The following is a 20,406-nucleotide window of genomic DNA, read 5'->3' on the forward strand; positions in this document are numbered from 1 at the left end:
CAGAATTCTTCGATATAAAGATAATTTGGGTACAAGGTCACATTGACATTGCTGGAAACTGCGAAGTCGACGAGCTGGCCAGACCAGGTCCCTTATCCCTTGAGATAGTGTGTGAAAGGAGAGGATCGGGATCCCCTTGACAACCTGCGCTCTACTCCTGGAAGGATGGGCTTTGCACCAACTCAGCGAGCGCTAGGTAAGTACACGAACGTGTAGGGTCGCGAAGTCCTTCTGGCCACGTTTGGATAGGAGGCATTCGAGGGATATTCTGAGGATGACAAAATCTCATATCTCGAATTTCGTGGCCATCCTCACGGGGAACTACCCGCGGGGTACACATGCCGTGAGACTCGGAATCACTTCGAGTCCATTTTGCGTCAGCTGTATGGAGGATGAGGTGGAATCATCTCAGCACCTGCTCCTCAGCTGCCCAGCTCTCGCGGGACTAACATTCAAGCATCTTAGTTCTCACTTCTTTTCTGCGCTTGCTGATATAGCGGGTCTTGATAACAAAAATCTGATGAACTTCATCAGCAGCATAAAGAGGTTAGCACAACCGCAGACCAGTTCATAGTCCACAAACACTCAACCCTCCCCACCCATTTCCCTTTCGTCCTTTTCCTCTTTTTCCCCTCCTGCAATGGTATCACAAAGGATAAACCAAACTTTATCGTCCAAGTGGGCCCACTCTCTGGGCAACCATCACTACCTAACCACGCGGCATTCTTAATTTCTTGTAAAACACAATAAAAGATATAAGTAAATTTATTATGAGTTTATAATTATGCGACGTGGTGTATTTTGACCACCCCTGTATTTGAATAAACAAGCGACTACTGTATGAGATGTGATATTCTAAACTTTTTAATGTAATAATACACAGAATTTCATGTATTGCGAACTGGCAACATTACGTTAAAAAATTTCATTTTCTTTCTCATTTGAAAGTCACTTTTCCAACCGACTCAATAAAATAACAATTACAATTCCGAAAAACATCTACTTGAAAAGCAGAGAGACCCTTCCGCAATGACTGTAGCAAGCAAACTTTTGTGGCTGTTGTTTTGCTCTTTTGTCTCAGCTACACAAAGAATGCATGCAGAAAACAGCGCTCCCATTGGACGGTATGTATGTGCGAAAGAGGTGTAGATCCCTTGTGCTGTTAAAGCATACTCAATGTTAAGCAAACATATGTGCATATATATTTTTTTCAATTATTATTTTTTGAGTCACATTGTTTTTCATTAAAAGTCGAACGCCAGCAATCGAAGAGCAACCCAACGGTAGACTCATATGATTTGCCCTAGTGAGCGAAGCCGGCGCGACGCGTTGTTTCACAAGAGTTCAGTGCTATTTTGGACGATTAATTGCCTACATTTACGTTTGTATATATGCGCGAGTGTATGAATTTTATGTAAGTGAACATTTTTCATATCAGCTGATTGCGAAGTATTTTTGCGCGTGTCTCCTAGGTGATTTTGTTTTTGATTAATAAGTTGTTGCCTTTAATTGGCTCCAATGAACGCGCGAGTGCATTGGATTAGTTGGACTCTGTGTTAGTGTAAATATTTTTACTTCGCTAAGTGTGGTGAAAAGTGTAAACAACCGTGTGAGCAGAAGTAATTGAAGTAATAAAAGCTACTTTTTGTGCTGTGCTAAATAAATTTTCTTGCAAATAATCGCTCGCACGTGCAGTTGGTGTTTACCACATTTTGTGCGCCCACAATTCTTGGCTCATTGCGACTGCGCCGGTTTCAATTTTTTTCTATACTTGGATACATATAAATCTGTATTTACATATGTACTTGTGTTTGTGTAGTGTTTTGTTTATGTGACAGCTAATGCGGCACTCAAAGTTTAGTGAGTAGTGAGTGACATTGTGTTGACGTGTGACGTGTTGACTCTGGCCAACACACCAGACTACATTAAGTGAATTCATCGTCTCCTCATTTGCTTTGATAATATTTGGTTTGCTTTGGTTTGTTTTGATTTGTTGCTGCATTCCAATAAAATAATTCCAAAAGCTGGTTCGTACTTAAAGGTTAGTGATAGTGATTTTTTCATTCATTTTTTTTTATATTATATGAATTTTTCAAGGCGTACATACATATGGACATATTCGTGCTAATAATTCATATCTACTTTTATCATAAGAACGCAGTTGTAAATAAACGTCTGTTAATACTGGAATCGGTGGGTTGTAAGGTGATAGCTAAGCTAAGATAAAACACTGGCTGTACATCACCCTGATTAGACCCATTATTACGTACGCCTCTGTAGTATGGTGGAAAGCCATGGTTAATGGTTAATTCCAGAGTAAAACCCTGAAACAGATTTCAGAGAAGTGTGTGCTTGGGTATCACAGGTGCCATGAGTACTCCATCTAGTGATGCCCTTAATGTCATTCTGAATTTGCAACCTCTAAATCTTCAAATTCGAAAGGAAGCGATGAAGGCGGCGTACAGGCTCAAGTTAAACGGAGTCTGGGGAAATGAAGTAAGCACTGGTCACTGTCAGATATACCACCAGTTGTCGGAGCGGTGCACACTGTTCTCGATGCCAGTGGATAATCGGGTGCCTGTCGTTAGCTTCGGTAGGAAGTATACTGTGAAGTATATGAAAGTATAATATAAATCAATGGTTAAGTCCAGAGAACCTATTAACGGGGTATCAGCGACGGATCCAAAACCTGCGATGGAAGCGGATCTGGATGGTACTTACACGAATACATTAAGTACTCCTATGCCACAGGACAGATGGCCACGGTATTCCTTACGGAAGTCTATGCCATCTTGAATGTGGCATACTGGCTAATTGAGAAAAAAGTGGCAGCGCAGCAATATTGGAATTTGTAGTGACAGTCAAGCTGCACTGAAAGCCCTTGCTAACCCACGCTGCTCTTCGAAATTAGTCGGTGAATGTAAAAACTGAACAGACACAACAAAGTTAGTCTTATTTGGGTGGACATTGTGGTATTACAGGGAACGAGTTTGCTGATAAATTGGCATATGAAGGCTCTGTAAGTATGCCACTAGGCCCTGAACCCTTTCTAGGTGTCAATTCCGCATCAATTCAACTATGGATTGACGACTTCATGAGGTCTACCCACAGAGGTCGTTAGTCTGAATTGAACTCGTGCAGAGTAGCCAAGTGCTTTGTGAAAAAACCAAACAGGAAAACAGCGACCTTTCTTCTAAAACTCAGCAGAAAGGACCTGGGTGTAATCACAGGGCCCAACGCCTATGGTCAGTATGTGGCTGCCCGAGAGCCAAATATGCCTATCCTGTCTTGAGGATGACGACACTACAAAGCTTTTTCTCAGTAGCTGTCCGGCGTTTTCCAGAATCATACTTAGACTAATGGGTTGCGATATACTGAGTATGGATAAAGTTCATACTCTTCCTCTTCCGGCTCTCTTAAAATTCATCAATGAATCCAAGAGATTTGTGGAAGAGTGACCTCAAACTAATTTATCTGTCTTACCATCCACTTTTTATCTTTCCTATCTCTGTTCTTTCTACTGCAATCTATCCGGGTGTAGTAAAATGGTATCCTGACTGAGTGATGATGTTGTTATTACTGTCTCTAGTAAATTTGTATCTACATTAAGATACCAAATAATAATAGCAATAAAAAAATGCTCTAAAGTTGCTTCTAGGTGGGCAGAAAAGTGTGGTCTTCGAGTCAACCCAGGCAAAACACAACTCATATTATTTATTGGGAAACATATAATCCCTTAGCTAAGTCCAATTATGCTCAAGGGGGAAGCTCTAGTGATTTCGGAAGAAACCAAATACTTGGAACTGCCCATAGATAGGAAATCGACTTGGAAGTCAAACATCTTAGAAAGAGTTAGGAAAGCGAACCAAGCATTTTATGCCTGTAAGAGAGCTTTAGGTAAGACCTGGGGTTGCTCATTGGCTTTATACAGCATACTTTTAACATATGAGCAAAGCATTTTAATATTAATGACCAGAGAATATAGTGCAGTCGCCGTGGATATGCCCTTAATGTACGCGTGTTGTGATTTTGATAGCCCTTCTGGACCTAAGCTATAGGGGACAGCTTAGGTTTGCCAAAAGCTTTTCAAAGATTTTGAGATTGAATAACATAAGACTAATCGATCTATAATCTTTCGAGCACAGATGGCCAGTTAACCACAAACAACATCAGTAACGCCGCACTGTGGCGATTAACGCATGAGGCATCCATCCTTAGGACACACAAAAAATGGCGAAAAAAGAGAAACCATGCCATTATGCTGGAACCCGCAAGGGAGCACAGGTCGCGGTCGATCAAAAAACACTTGGAGAAGGCCGAAGTTGCGCGAACTAGTAGATGCCGAAATCTCATGGAACGGTGCAAAAACAACAGCAAAGAATCGAGTACGATGGAAGAGTCTTGTCAAGTCCCTATGCTCCTGAGAGGAGTGAACAAGGAAAAAAAAAACTTTTGTACTATAGGCGTAATGATACCATCTGGCCCATGCGATTTGAAGGATTGAAATCAAATTATTGTCCAATCCAGTCTTCTGTCTATTTTAGTGAATTCTATTGTCACCCTAGTTGGATCGGTATTACTTACGTCAACGCGACCTGGAAAGTGCGTACTAATGAGATCTTCTAGAGATTCTGCGTTGTTTTCGTCCATGTACCATCTTTCTTCCTGACAAGGTTAGGTTCAGAAGGATATTTTGACAATAGTTTTCTAAGCCTTGTCACTTTAACTGTTTTTTCTATACCTAGTCCTTCCTTTCTATACAGAAGTGCTTCCAGGAGTGTTTATGTCATAAATTCTATAAACTATTTCCCAAATAATTTTAAAAAGTTTTTTTCGACTGGCGCTTATTGGTATTTTGTTGGAAAAAATAAAATTTTCGACCCTCAAATATCAAAAACTAATGCCAGAAAGATAAATGTCCTATAAAAATCCACAATTTTTTTCCAAAAGCAATATTTTGTCTTAGAAAAATTTAAGTGGAGTTACTAAACTGAAGCGAAGATATTTTAATCGAATTTGTTTTTATTAAAATAATACTTTTTATTAACAATTAGAAAAAAAAAAATTGTTTACGCCAGTGGTTCAAAAGATGTGCGCGAATCCTAATGGCAGTATGAAATAGTAATAATACGGGTGGGCCTATAGCATTGCTTTTTGAACTACCTATTTTTTGAGAATGGTAACAGAAATGACCTGTCAAATGTGTTCATAATTTTCTTAAAGGTTTGACATTTACGAAATGGGACGCTATACGCTAGAACAAAATTGGGAAATATTGAAAACCTATTTCCAAAGTGGTGAGTCTTCCTCTTCTTTTCTGATTTTCACATCGGTGGCTACGTCAATAAGCAAAATTGTCGGACTTGGGGCTCAGAAAATCCACACGTTGCTGTAGAAAAGCAAATGCATCCACAACGAGTCACTGCTTGGTGCGGTTTTTGGTCTGGCGGCATCATTGGGCCATTTTTTTTCGAAAATGAGCGAGGAGTCGCGGTTACAGTAAATGGCGAGCGTTACCGTGACATGCTCAACGAGGTTTTGAAGAGAATGACATCAATTGGTTTCAACAGGACGGTGCAACTTGTCACACTGCCAAAGTTACACTGGAACTTTTGGCTACCGCTTTTGAAAACCGAATAATCAGCCGAAATTCCGATATCAATTGGTCGCCTCGGAGCTGTGATTTAAGCCCGTTGGACAATTTTTGGTGGGGAGCCGTTAAGGACAAATGCTATGCGAACCATCCAGAGACGATTGAGGCTTTAAAACACGAAATCGAAGTTGCCATTCATGAAATTGGAGCCGAAGCAATCGAAAATGTGCTTAAAAATTGGGTTGATCGAATAGCCTACTGTAAAGCCAATCGTGGCAGTCATTTGAACGATATTATTTTTCAGTCATAAATGACAATGTTCAATTTTCAAAATAAACAAAAAAAGTTTGAAAAAAAATTGATTAGTTCTTTTTATAGCCGATTCAAAAAGCGTGGCCCACCGTATAATAAATGCCATAATTATTTAATATATTGTAATATATATAATAAAAAAAGTTCATTAGAATACTTTTTATGTTTTGTATTACAATTTTTAGTTTTCAGGCTCTTAAAAAAACATCCGATATACATGGTAAATATGTACATATTTTATTTATGAAATAAAGAAAATTTTAAATCACAAAAACAGTAAAGTTTTGCACTTACATTTTGTTGCGGTTGACAGCTGTGGAAGGGCAAACTGGGCGAAAAATCGTTGTTGGATAGTTTCTACCGAATGTTCGATAAAGTAGGGCAAAATTTTGTGTGTTTTTTTATGGAAAGCAAAAACGTTAGTTCGATACACGTTTTTATACGATATCGAATTACGGAGAGGCACCGCAGAAAAAGTGCCCCCTGTGCTCTCCACCCATTTTCTCTCCATGATTTATGTTTCTCCTTTCAGCTTTTAAGCACAAAAGGTATCGATGCTCTTATGCTGAGGCCTTTATATACATATCATCTCTTAGCCTTATAAAGTCCATTCGACTTTCCATCATTCCATACCAAACACTTTCATCTTAAATATTTCGAGAATATTCGCGAAACCCACCTACAAACTCCAAATCTTGCTAATTAAATAATAAGAATTGCATTTAGAATACGATACCCTAAGCGCCTTAAAGCTTTAATTAAAAAAAGTAGTTCCCCAGGGAGTAATAAGAAATTTTCATTATATATCAAATAATCGCACAAAGAGCTTTAATTTCTTTATTTATTTCAGCGCACTAAAAATTCTCCCATCACAACATCAACTCTGCGCCAGCAATGGAATTAAAATGCACCGGCGACGAGATGGCAGCTGCTTTCCCATTAGGGCAGCACGCAAGCGTTGACCAAGCGCAGCCAGCGTTGCAGCTTGCGCAATTTAAGAGCACCAAAGAAAAATTGCATCAATTGAAGCAGATGATGGATCATTTGGAGGAGGGTGTTTGTGATGATGAGGGCGCGCATTTGCTTGGAAGTAATCAGCAGCCGCAAGTAAAACAACAGGAAGGCAAAGGGCAAATGAAACAAAATCATAAGCTTAAACATAATGCGCAACAACAGCAACAAGAAGAAAACTTAATAGGAAATTTAGCTGGAGTTGGTGGCAACGATGGTGTGAAAAGCTTGGCTATTGGCGGTGAATACGAAGGAGTTGGTGGTGAGTTTGTGGCGAATTTAAGTTATTTTTTTTTTTTTTTTTTTTGTGTAAAAGAAAACTACTTAGAAAAGTCTGCGTGCGTAGTTCTTGTTGAGTGCAGCGACAGCGTTAAAATGACGAAACATGAATGGGTTTCGTTTAATCGTTCGATAATTTATTGAATTTAACAAATTATTAGTTCATTTATTTTGTCTCTGAAAAGTTCTTAAACTAGGTATAATACAGTAAAAATTCTTAAAAATTGTGCCTTATAATACAGAAAACTTAAGCTAAGTTTGAGAATTAAAATACTTGAAAAAAAAACTTTTATTTAGGTAGGGAGAAATCTAGCTTGAGATGAGTTGAGATCTATTTAAACTCAATGAAGAGCTTGACTATTGCATGCTTTAAGAAACTACTTTATTTTGGCAATTTCGTTTCCGCGCCAAGTGGCCCCATAACAAAATAGAAGATTGGAGAAGCTCAGTGAGCGTAAAGCAAATTTGAGACACTTTTTTTTGGGTGTGGTAAATTCTGCCAACTTGAATTTCGTGAAAAGGACACTAGATTATGGCCGCGTGTCCTAAATGAGAACTAAAGAGGTATACGAAGGGTGTTTGAAAAGCCCGTGCAAAGTCAGACAGGTGGCGCGATACTGGCGCGTATCGAGGAAGTCGAGTGATTTTCCTTTTCCAACACAACAACGCACCAGCTCACGCTTTAGCAGGTGTGAAAATGGATATAGGATCCCAACTCGTTTCACATTCCCTCTTATATTCTTCCTCGGATCCCTCGAACTACTATTTGTTCCCAAGTTTAATGGAATAGCTGGCGGGAAAAGAATTTTATTCGAACGAGGAGGTGATTGCAAAAACGAATGGCTATTTTTCAGACTTGAACAAATCCTATTATTCGGAAACCAGGAACTCAAAACTTATCTTGCTGAGGACTGGGGGCGATACCGTCATGTTCAGAGGAACTACAAGAAGCTAATTCCGGAGTCTAAAAGGGCTTCTTTCAGGGAATTCTACGGCGATATTTGATCTCTAAGGGACACGGCGAAATTGGTAAGGATCCTGAAAAGGGATCCAACCGCAAAGCTGGGCTCACTTAGGAAAACTGAAAGCTCCTTCACGGAGAAGCAAAGTGAGACACTCAGCTCGCTGTTGGTAATCAGATAAGCATTGGCCAGCAAGAACCCTTAACAAAAAAGGCTACTGTCAGAGCTGTTATACCTTCTCGGTGTGACTGGTACGTAGCCAGATCTGTGGTAAATGAAGCCGCCATTCGATTTGCCATCGCATCTTTTGGCGGCTACAAGTCCCTCGGACCAGATGGCATTTATCCTGCCATGCTGAAGGAAGGTGCAGAGTCCATGACTGCAGCCGTGACTGACTTATATTCCACGCTCTTGGAGGATGGTGAGGGTCACCCAAGGGTTGGGAGAGACAAGATTACACCAACCCCAAAAGCTTTATCCCCATCAACATGACCTCTTTCATGCTGAAAAGTCTCGAAAGGCTAGTGGAGTTGCATATGCGTCAAAAGTCGCTGAAGGTTCACCCACTCTCTCAATTTCAGCATGCCTATCAAAGCGGGAAAACCTTGTTGCTAGGATAGAGCAGGCCATCGACAGGAGGGGCTACGCTGTGGGCATCCTTTTGGATATAGAGGGGGCTTTTGATAATGCCACGTTCGACAGTATGAGTATCCCTGCCAGTAGACAAGGTGTAGACCAGGTGCTGTTGAATTGGATTCGTTCAATGCTAGCCCAAAGAATCGTCAAGGTGCGGGCGGAAGAGTATCTGCTGGTGTCATCCGGAGTTATTAGAGGCTGCCCCCAAGGTGGTGTGCTGTTTCCATTGTTCTGATGCATGGTACCTGATCCTCTACTCACCACCTTAAATGCTGCTGGAGTCTACACACAAGCATATGCCAACGACGTTGACTGTTTGTTAACGGGCCCTTCGCTGATAAACGTCTGTAGAAGAGTGCAGAAAACTCTGGATATGATTAACACTTGTTGCTGTGCGAATGGGCTATCGGCAAACCCCACCAAAACTGGTATTGTCCTCTTTGCCAGAAGGATGAAGCTGCTGGACTCCTTCTGTCTTAGCTAAAAGGATTCACAATCCAGCTATCCAAAGAAATCAAATATCTTGGAGTAATCCTCGTTAGTAAACTCCTTTGGAAGTTACACGTTGAAACAAAGACATCCAAAGCACTGACAGTTTTCTGGCAGTGCAACGGTGTCTTCGGGAAAACGTGGGGTGTTCCTCCTAGCAAGATCGTATGGATCTACATAGCTATGATAAGACCTATTATCTATCACCTATGCATCAGTGGTTTGATCGAGCAGAATCTCTCACGTGGGAGTCAGGACGACCTTATCAAGACTACAACGAAATGTGGCCATTTGTTGCATCGGAGCTTTTCCGAATACTTCAGGCCCGGCATTGGATGCTCTGGTTGGTCTACCACCACTTAATGCATTCATCCAAGCAGCGGCCTTGAAGGCCGGCTATCTTGAGGCTGAAACACAATGGGAATTGGTAGGCATTGGACAACAGAGTAGGCATGGACTTCGATCCAACGATTCTCTCCATGCTCCTTGACTCCATGCCATCAATAGTCGTACTTGAAAAAAGATAAAGTGTGGTGGCATCCACACATAAAGCTCAATTGTGCTCTAACTCTTAAAATGAGCCCGACAAACACCCTAACTCACCTCACCTCACCTCATGAAACTTATGTTACGGTTCGGCAAAACCCAAGTTCATTAAAGCCTTGAGGAATTCCCGCCCAAACCAGTGATAAAAAAATATAGATCTAAGTATGACTTAATTTTATGAGTGATTAATCGACTACCTGTGGTCTGCTCCTGGAAAGCTGGGCTTCGCGTCAACTCAGCCCCGTCCGTGTCAAATTGTCTATTATCTTTAGTGTTGTTGCGGTATAAGAAACTACCAGCAAATACTCAATACTTTCGTAGTGTACTTAACACTTTTTGCACTTGAGTCCTTCATGCAAAAACTCAGGATGGTACCGAGTACGCGTTTAAAGTAAAAGATCTTTCAGAAATGACGCTTAGCTGTCAGTAGTGAATAATTCCTAGACGGTATCTTTTTTTATGCCATATTTGACATTTATCAAGAACACAGATGTACAATTTTATACGGCAGAACAACGCGAAAATCATTGAGATTTATTAAGAATTAATAACTGAATAATTCGTAATTTTTTTTGTGGATAAAATCGTACGAATCAGTGGATAATTCAAAGGTTGGGGAAAAAATTTCAAGACACTGGTTCTTTAGAGGATAGAAAAAGGACTGACAGACGAAAAACTGGACGTTCAGTTGAGAATATTGCTGCTGTAGCGCAAGTAATCTGAATAATCCTCAAAGTCTTCAATATCTCGGGGCTCTCAAAAATTAGACAGTCATGAATTGATTGTTAGGCGGTTTTCACCTGCATCGTGCTCATGGTGACTCAAGACTTTTCTTAAACAAAAAACAATAATATTATTAATAAGTTAATCAGCCGTTGCTGTTACAACCTCTTCCCATCTTTCGACCAAGTTTTTGATGCCGTACTGCCAAAAATCGCTTGGTCTGGTATCAAAGAAGTTGTTGCGCGAGTTTTTCAGGACCTCTTTCTTATCAGAGGGTAACACTCTTCATTCGGTTTGACAGGGCGCGAAAAAGTTGGCAATGGGTCGGCGCAAAGTTCGGAGAATATGGCAGATGCTGAAGGAGCTTCCAGTTGAGCTCTTGTTGTGCAGCTTTGGTGACTTGTGCAACATGGGGTTTGGCGTTATCGCGAAGGAGTTTGGTTTGGCCATATTGATGAGGTCTTTTCAGTAGAATAGCCTCATTCACGCGGTATATATGTACGAACGGCAAATATTTTTTATGAGGAGCTTTTTCATGGCAGAAATACACTCGGAGGTTAGTCATTGCCTGCCGAGGGGCGACCGCTATTAGAAATTTTTTTTTTTTCATTTTGGTGTCCCCCCGAGATTCTCGAACCTACGTTCTCTCGGAGTTCGGAGTGGTAGTCACGCACCAACCCATTCGGCTACGGTGGCCGCCGGTATAGCTGGGCAATATAAAGCTCCTTGCTGACCGTGGCGTTCTTGTCGAGCGTTTCCCAGTGCTCCATGCCCTCCCAGTCCCACAAAACACATTTCATGCTCTTCTTTGGATGTAGATTCGGCTTGACGCTCGGCTTTGACGTATCTTCTGGAGCCACCCACGCATTTCTGTGCTTCGTATTGATGTATTTATCATCTCCCGTGACGATTTGGTACAAAAAGCTCGATGGAAGGCGTTTCGTTGAGCTCGTGAGTCACCCAGGCTCCCAATTTTTCAGTAAATCCCATTGAATGAAATTGGTTGAGAATCGCTTAATGATTGCAGTTCATTTTTTTGTTCCAATTCACGACTGTTTTGTCGCCCGATCTTCTTCAAAAGTGATTTGAGACGTTCTTCATCGAATTCAGAAGTCCTTCCGCTGCGGGACGTCTCATCGACGTCAAACAGCAAACAAATCGTTGTAAAATAAAAGAAAATACAAAAACGCTGTGAACTTTTTCCCGAACCCAATATGTATTAGATGTACGAGTATAAGCAGATACTCCTAGCCTATGTGAAAAATTCCTATGAAAAGAGGGCAATGCCTTCAACTTTTTAGAATGTCCATGTAATATTCAACCAAAACGATGCTTGTAAATAAATTTGTTATTCGGTTTTGAATAAAAAATCAAATCAAGTTATACAATATTTAACGTGTGAAAACAGGCATTCAAAATATTTTTATGTAGTACAAGAAAGAAGTAAGAGACGAATGCATATGCCAGCTATACCTACATATAAAAATGGTTCGAACCCAGCAAACACAAGACAATATTTCTTATCTGGGTTCCTCGTCTGATATACCCAAAGTTCTCAAGTTGAGTTTCAGCATTCTTCGCTTCTCCTTTGGCTAGTTGCTATTGGCAGGGGTGGGGTAAATCTGGCAGTATATAGTATGCCCATGCTTCAAGACTCTGCCTACTGGCTTCAAGAGCCTTCTCATCAGTCATTACTGAAAGTTTGGAAAGGGCATTGGCTGTACTCAGTCGATGGGCTGCCAGTTACGGTCTTAGAGTCAACTCTGACAAAACTGAGTTGATGATATTGACTAGAAAATATAAACCTCCACATTTTAGACTTCCTAAATTTAATAACCAGTTTCTTAGGCACTCGTCGGTATTAAAGTATCTTAGTGTAATACTTAACTCCAAGCTCCATTCGAAGAACAGTGAAAATCGAGTTAAGAAGGCCAGTATAGCTTTTTAGACTTGTAAAACTATATTCGGCAAAAAAAAGGGTATGAAGCCGCGTGTCATACTCTGGATGCACAACTTAACGGCTCTGCCAATTTTGACATATGGGTGCCTCGCTTGGTCAGTAGCTCTTCGAAAGTACTATAACACCACTAAATTAGAGAGAGAGTGCAGCGAACTGCATGTATTGGCATCACTGGCGCGTGTAGAACATGCGCCTCCGCCGCTCTTTGAGTCATTCTACACTTACTTCTCGTTGATCTTCACGTTAATTCATTGCTGCTCTGAGTGCTATTAGGTTGAAGGAGGTTGGCCGCTGGAGGCAATCTCCTTTAGTGCAAGCGTTTTGAGGCAGGTTTGTCCTTCTTTCTGCGTACTTCATACAGATCACTCCATCCGCAAACTGGATTTTGAGAGTTGTGCTAGGGCTATCTTTCCAAGCAAGCTTGACTTGAAGGAGCGAAGAGTCTACACGGGCATAAGCACCTTCGTTTTCACTGACAGATCTAAGATGGAAACTGGAGTTGGAGCAGGGATTTCCTCTAAATCAGCAAATATTTCCTTCAAACTGCCGAAAACTAGTAGTAGAGACAAAAATATGTTGTCCGACAGTCAAGCTGCGATCCAGGCACTGTCGTTGCAGCTATCTTCTGCTCAACTCCTGTAAGGAGGAGATCGAAGGTCTCAAACGTGCAGGAAATATTTTTTATCTGGGTTCCCGGGTATAGGAACGTGGAGGAGGATCTCAGAGATCGGTGTCCTATTGATCGTTGTTAAGGGGAAACTGCAAAATTTATTTCTTAAAAACACGCAAGGCAGTTGAAGTTCAAGCCAAAGCTCGGCCAAACACAGATATATAGAAGAATTCCGCTTAAAGTGCTAGGGATTTCACGCCATTCAATTTTATAGTAAAACTCATAACAGTGGTCACCAAGAACCTTGGACTTCCGTCCAACCTTTTGATGCTGTGGTGATCGTGCAGAGGAAGAACCCGTTGAAAACTTCCTTTGCAAATGCCCGGGTCTAGCGGCTAGGTGCTGGGGATCCTTGGTGTGTCTTTTCGGGATAGCCTGAGGCAGTTCGCCACTCTAGAATCCTTTTCTTGCCTCCACTACATCAACCGCACTGGATGGCTGTAGATGGGTTTTCTTCCTTTAAGTTTTGCAATTTTTCGCAGGTGGTGGTCTACAGAAACTGCAGGAGTTTATCTTGAACAGATAGTTTGAAGACCTCAGAAGCATAGGCGCTGGAATTTACGGTCCCAGAATCAAGCGCTCTATGCTGATGGGCAGATTTCCAAGCATCTTCGAAGGGATAAACTTAAACAGAAATTTCTGGAATGAGCGAATTGCTATTCTGAGTGACAGTCAGGCAAAACTCATGGCCCAAACGTCCAGTAACATCAAATCCTTAATGTTCCTTGAGTGTATCGAGAAGCTTAATCTACTAGGAAGGCAAAATCGTGTCCGTTTAATTTGGGTCCCAAGACACAGGGGTAATAACTGGAAACGAAAGAGCGGACGCACTGGTGAGAGGAGCTGCGGCCTCGCATTTAATAGAACCCGAACCCTTCCTTGCTATGGGAGAACACACCATCAAGGAGAAGCTTGGAAGTGAAGAGCTAAGGCTAAGGGAGGTTAGCTGGCACCAAACTATGGGACTACGTCAGGAAAAATCCTTACTGGGAGGTTGAACTGAAAGAGATTTAAACATTTCATTACTCTACGCAAGGATAAATTCACAATGCTCACGGGCATCCTCACAGGTCGCTGCAGACTGCAAAGTAATCTCTACATGATCGGGATTTGGTCCACAGACTCTTGTCGTTTCTGTGACCAATCTCAGGAGACTACAATGCATCTTCTTCTTGGAAGCTGCGCTCTAGCGCGGAAAAGTTTGGCATATCTTGGTCAACTGCAGCCAGCAGAAAGGCACATACGCTCAATTCAACCCAACTCCATCTTGAGTTTAATAAGGGAACTCGGTCTGGATTAGATACTGTGATGAGTAGAGTGAACAACAGAACATGAAGTCGAAGTGCAAACCGCATAAAGAAGCTAACCTAATCTGATCTAGTCGCCTACATTAGGGTATCAAAACGGTACTCTACTTGCAGTCTATCCGTGGAACACTTGTTATCTATCCTACCTAAGTAAAATCACTAATTTCTCAACTCCATGTAAAAAAGTATCCTTTGAGTTCAGAATATAATATATTACATAATCCCCTTTTTGAGTTGCTTCTTAAGATTAATGCTGCAGATTTGCGAAATTTATTTCATATCAAATGCATCTCCAGTTGACATCGAACAGAAAGGTTTGTTGGGTAGCGAAAAAAAATGACGCACACAACTGCCGGAATTCACAAATATGCACAGTGCAACTGCTAAACAAAAGCATAGTTGGCTTTCAGACGCTTCTTAGCATCTTACGGCTACGTCTTGGCAACGGTGCGGCGCCCCATAGAACCCCAAGTGTAAATTGTGGCATGCACGAATTTGTTAGGGAAGTAAACAGTCCCTGTCACACACGTGGCATGCAGTGTGTGTGTGTGTGTGTGTGTATCTATGCCTACATACACATAAACATATAATTGGGTACATACGCATGCCAACAAAATTGCTTACAAAGTCCACAACTCCTTATTCTATTGCTTGCATTTCCGCCCGATTGCTTTGGCGGCCGCCATGGCGTCAGCACCAAAGACGCAATCCCAGTCAATTCACATCGCACATCGCAGCATATGAGCGTACACAAACATTTGCACAGCCAGCATACATACACACATGCATGCACCATTTCACACGCGAGGCGGTGTTTGCACCACTTTAACAGTGTGTGTGTGCGTGGCCGGATAAGTGGAATCCTTGCCAAACAAATCTGCATCGCTGACAAGATGCTTTCCGTTCGCTCAGCTTACTTTCTTACGTTGCACGGCTCTGTGCTTAGCTTTGTGCTTAGCTCTGTGCTTTCCTGCCTTAGCTCTTGCAGTTGTACCCAAGTCGTATGTAGATTGCAACATCTCTGTTGGAATTTAATACCTACATAGAATTTTGCTGTAGCTGCTTTTCATCTACTCCTGTCGTCTCTGAATACCTAAGAAGCAACTGCACAGCCTTCGCGCCAACATAATTATTGCTAAGCACTACTCTCGGCAGACGTTGTGTTCGCTGCATTAGGCGTTGTCAGTTGTGGCAGCCACTAAAGGGTTAATACCACCACCACAGCCGCCTTCGTTGGCGTCCGCACTGGATGCATATTTACAAAGATGTTGATTTGTAAATAGAATATCACAGAGCAGAAAGAAGTTAGTTGGATGGGTGGAGTGTCATCATATGTCGGAAGTGGCATTCTTGGGTGTGTATGTTTGTATGTGTATCGGCATGTGTTGAAGTACTCAAACGTGTTAATTCACGTATAACTAAGGATTTGTAAGTTGGTGCATGGCTGGTTGTTTGCATGAAAACCAAAGGCGTACAGGCGATTGCGATCTAGGGAAAGAGAATTAGCGAAATGCAGTGAGTAGATTTTTTCTTTGACTTGTATTTGCAGATTTGGTCTTTAACCCATCGAGATGCATAATACTGAAACAAAACATATAGAATGTCGTGAAAAACGCATCCAATTTCAAATACCTTGCAGTCGTATTAATTGTTTTCACCCGACCCGTTTTCATCGACTTTACCTTCTAGGAGTAATTTTGAATGAATACAAAAAAGCCATTAAATATGCGAAACGCAACTCCTGGAAGGAGTACTGCGAGTCCATTGAATCCGTGAAGGATTCTGCCAGGCTAAGCAAGATCCTTTCGAGAGACCACTCCTGCAGAGCTCTTGTAAAAAGAGAGTATAGGGAGTGGGCTGAATCTGCAGAAGAATCTTTGACTATCCTGGTGAATAATCACTTTCCGGAGAATTCTGGTACCCCACGTGACATTGTCGACACGAGTCGACAGGTAGGGCTACGCGATGTTTCCTCGGAATCTATTCTGTCAGTTGACAGTATCATGTGGGCAATAAATAGTTTTTCTCCTTTTAAATCTCCTGGTTCTGACGATATCTTGCCTGTGATGCTTCAGAAAACAAGTACCTCGGTGGTTCCTGTCCTGCAAGAAATCTACTTGGTGTGTATCGCTCTTAATCACGTCTCCGCCAACTGGAAGAGAACGAGGGTTGTTTTCATACCCAAGACAGGGAGGAGGGGTCACGACTCGGTCAAGGACTTTAGACCTATAAGTCTCTTACCTCATTTATTCTAAAAGTGTTTGAAAGTTGAGTGATTATCGTATCCGAGAGCACCTTGAGTCCAAATTATCTCCAGCGCAACATGCTTACCTAAAAGGGAAATCCACGGGATCAGCCTTACACGAGGTCGTAAGGACTGTGGGGAAATCTCTGGAAGGCAAACAATTCACCATGGCGGACTTCATAGATATAGTAGATGCTTCTAATACAGGTAACATCAGCGCGGAGTCAATTATCACTGCGTTAGATAGACTAGAGGTGGAAAGACCGCTCTGTCTCTGGATCTCGTCCCTGCTTGGTTGCAAGGAAGTTAATGCGGTCGCGAGAGGGGCTAAAGGCGCTAGACTCTTTCACAGGGGAACCCCGCAGGGTGGTGTCCTTTCGCCCCTACTTTGGCTAGTTGCTATTGACGAAGTTCTGATAATGCTAAATAAGAGTGAGGTCAAGGTAGTAGCATATACGGATGACTTGGTCCTGATGGTATCGGCACCGTTTCCCTCAGTCATGGCTGAGATTTTGGAAGGGTCACTGGCTGTACTGAGTCGCTGGGCTGTCACTTGCGGTCCCCGAGTCAACTCTGACAAAACGGAGCTGGTGCTATTTAACCGAAAATATAAACCTCCACCCTTTCGGCTTCCCAAATTATACAACCACGTTATCCCGCTCTCATCGGAAGTTAGGTATCTTGGAGTAATACTTGACTCCAAACTCCATTGGAAGCTACACTCTGAAAATCGGGTAAAGAAGGCCAGTATAGTCTTCTACTCCTGGAAATCTATGTTCGGTAAAAAATGGGGACTCAAGCCGCAGGTCGTGCTGTGGATGTACAACGCAGTGGTTTTGCCAATTTTAACGTATTGATGCCTGGTTTTGTGGGAAGCTCTTCGGAAGGGCTATAATATCACTAAAATGGGGAGGTTGCAAAGGAGTGCATGTATTGGCATTACAGGAGCATGCCCCAGTGCTACCCTGAGTGTCGTTTTGCACTTACTTCCCACCAATTTTTACGTTATTTCCATCGCAGCTCAAAGTGCAATCAGGTTAAAGGAGATGAGCCTCTGGAGGCAATCTCTCAAGGTACGTGGTAGCATTTTCGGGCAATTAACACCGTCTTTCTCCGATCTTCAAACAGGTCTCATTATCCGCAAAGTAGAGTTTGAGGGTCATACTAGAGCAATCTTTCCACATAGGCAGGACTAGATCGAGGGAAAAATTTGCACCGAAGCTTGCACCTCTGTGTTTACTGACGGTTCCAAGATGGAATCGGGAGTCGGAGCAGGAGTTTTCTCTAAATCAGCCAATTTGTCTATCTCATTTAAACTGCCGAACACTGCTGGTGTTTTTCAAGCAGAAGTCTTTGCGATCCTGCCGGCATGCAAAATGCTTAGGGAACGCGGGAGCGAGGGAGATATTAACATTTTCTCCGATAGTCAAGCCGTGAGTAAGGCTCTGACGACGCCATGGTGCAGAACGAAATTAGTAAACTCTTGTAAAGAAGAGATCAAATTTCTTGGGTGTGCAGGTAAAATTTCTCTGGCCGGGATTCCAGTTCGTAGGAAATAAGAGGGAAATGAAATTACTGATGATCTTGCCAGGAAGGGGACTGAATTGGCCTCAGAGAACTCCTACCCGGGCATCGGCATCCCCCTGACAGTTGTTAAAGGGGAACTGCACAAATTATTTCTCAGGAAAGCGCAGAAAAGATGGAGCTCCATTCCTTCATGTGCTATCTCGAAAACCCTTTGGCCCCAATGCATTATACGAAGGATTCAGAAAATTCTTTGGACTCCTCGCCTTTCAATTTCTAAACTTGTAGCTGTGTTTATCGATCACTGGACGATCGGCAGACGCGGAAAAGCTAGGCTTACCATTTAACCCCCATTGCAGAAGCTGTGGGGACCTTTCAGAGAAGGAGAAGGTTGAGCACTTTCTCTGTAAATGTCCAGGTTTGGCAGCTAGACGATTAAGGTCACTGGTCAAATCATCAAATAAATACCCTAAGAATGGTCATCGAGCATTCCCATGAACTTTGGTCTAACCAACATCTACTATTTGTCGACTTTGAAAAAGTCTTTGACAGTGCCAAGCGGGAAAAATTCTGGGCTGCGCTGAGGAGAAGAGGTATGACTGAAAAACTTGTTGCACTCATAAGGAAGCTACAGGGATGCAAGTTCCTGCGCCTAAGGAAAACTGTCGGAACACTTTTCACGTGCTAAATGGTGAATAGTTAAGGCTGCATCCTGTCACCAATTCCATTCCTTCTTGTCATCGAATAGGTCTTTGGTGCTGCCTTTAGCAACGAAAGCCAACAGAGGGGCATCCAATGGCAGATTAGCAACACTTTCCTCAGATACCTGGCATACGCTGATGATATCTGCTTGCTCGCATACAAGCTGTGTGACCTTCGCTACCTTCGCTGCATGGTTACCGCGAATGACTGTTCTGCTGTGGATGTCGAATAAGGAATTAACAAAGCCAAATCGTCTTTCGAGCGAGGATCGCTCCATTGTAGCAAAAAAACTGTATCAGCCTTTGCACCAACATGCGCTTCTTCAACTGGAACGTCAAATTCGTTCTAATATAATATATGGTTGCACCACATAGAAAGTAACTGCGAAGATCACGAAGCGCCTGAGAAAAATGTCGCAAGGTGTTAAATCACAAGATCTCGCCGGCCAATTGTCATCACCTCTTCGAGAGATTTCATGTTCCGGAAACGTTTCCCATAAAAGATCAATGGTTTCGTTGCTTGAGTGGCACGTAGAGCCATTTTACTGGAAATAAACGTTGTCCAGATCAATACCATCCAATTCCGGCCATAAAAATCGTTAATCATCTCTCGATACCGCAATCCTATTCAAAATAACACCTGTTATTGGAAAACCCTTTATTAGGCAGTTTTCAGCGTATTTAAAAATATTCCCAAATTTCTAGCTAAAAAAATTTTACATTTTTTTTAAATAAATCACAAATCATAGAGTGCCAAAAACTTCAATATACCACCTACGAGCCTACACAATAAAATTTTCCATACATTTGAATCATCATTTTTCTGGCATTTCTCCATTTCTTGTGCCCCAATTTCTGGTCTAAATGGGATTTATAAATTTGCAGTGCCACGAATATGTTTCCTGGGTAGTTTCACAAGTGTCATGAACCACAATTCAATGGCTTTAGTTGCATCCTCCTTTGAAATGGCGACACTTTGTCTAGCCCACCGCGCGATCAAAGGGTTGCGCGACGATAGAGCAACAAAATTGCCAAACATATTCGATGAGTCTGTATTGCGAGGAAGCGCGAAGTTGGGCGCCATGCCAGACAGCCCCAGACAGCCAGGCTGTCAGTCACCTCAGGAACTGCTGTTTGCTTCCGCGGTGCTTTGTGTTTATATTTAGCGTTAATAATATGTTTAAGGAGCGCTGAAGTTGTGTGCACACTTGCATAATATGTGCATATGTATGTGTGTATGGATTTGGTTGCGTGTAGGACCAAATATGTGTATAAACACCCAATGTTGTTTTCTTTAAGAGTCAAACGCTTCTGTAGATATAAGAATTCGCTTTCTTCTTCCTCTGGTGCGCGCGTCATGTTTTCCTTCACAGTTCCCTTTTTTTCGGATGCAAGCGCATTTAGACTTGCAACTTTAAAAAAATATTTTTATTTAATGATATGTTTAT

General features: G+C 42.0%; 1 protein-coding gene across 3 annotated transcripts in view; it reads left to right on the forward strand.

The window, feature by feature from the left end:
• Positions 1-1,114: 1,114 nt before the first annotated feature.
• Positions 1,115-20,406, forward strand: part of LOC128855856 (sodium/hydrogen exchanger 9B2) — a 203,512-nt gene continuing 184,220 nt past the window's right edge. Inside the window, exons 1-2 of one of the 3 annotated variants that reach the window (XM_054091067.1) lie at positions 1,115-2,041; positions 6,756-7,178. In XM_054091067.1, the coding sequence (XP_053947042.1) occupies positions 6,800-7,178 (379 nt within the window). In that variant the 5' untranslated portion in view covers positions 1,115-2,041; positions 6,756-6,799. The remainder of the gene's footprint in view (positions 2,042-6,755; positions 7,179-20,406) is intronic. The other 2 variants (XM_054091066.1, XM_054091065.1) reach the window with 2 other exon arrangements.

This window comes from Anastrepha ludens, chromosome 2 (assembly GCF_028408465.1).
Source record: "Anastrepha ludens isolate Willacy chromosome 2, idAnaLude1.1, whole genome shotgun sequence".
NCBI lineage: Eukaryota > Metazoa > Arthropoda > Insecta > Diptera > Tephritidae > Anastrepha > Anastrepha ludens.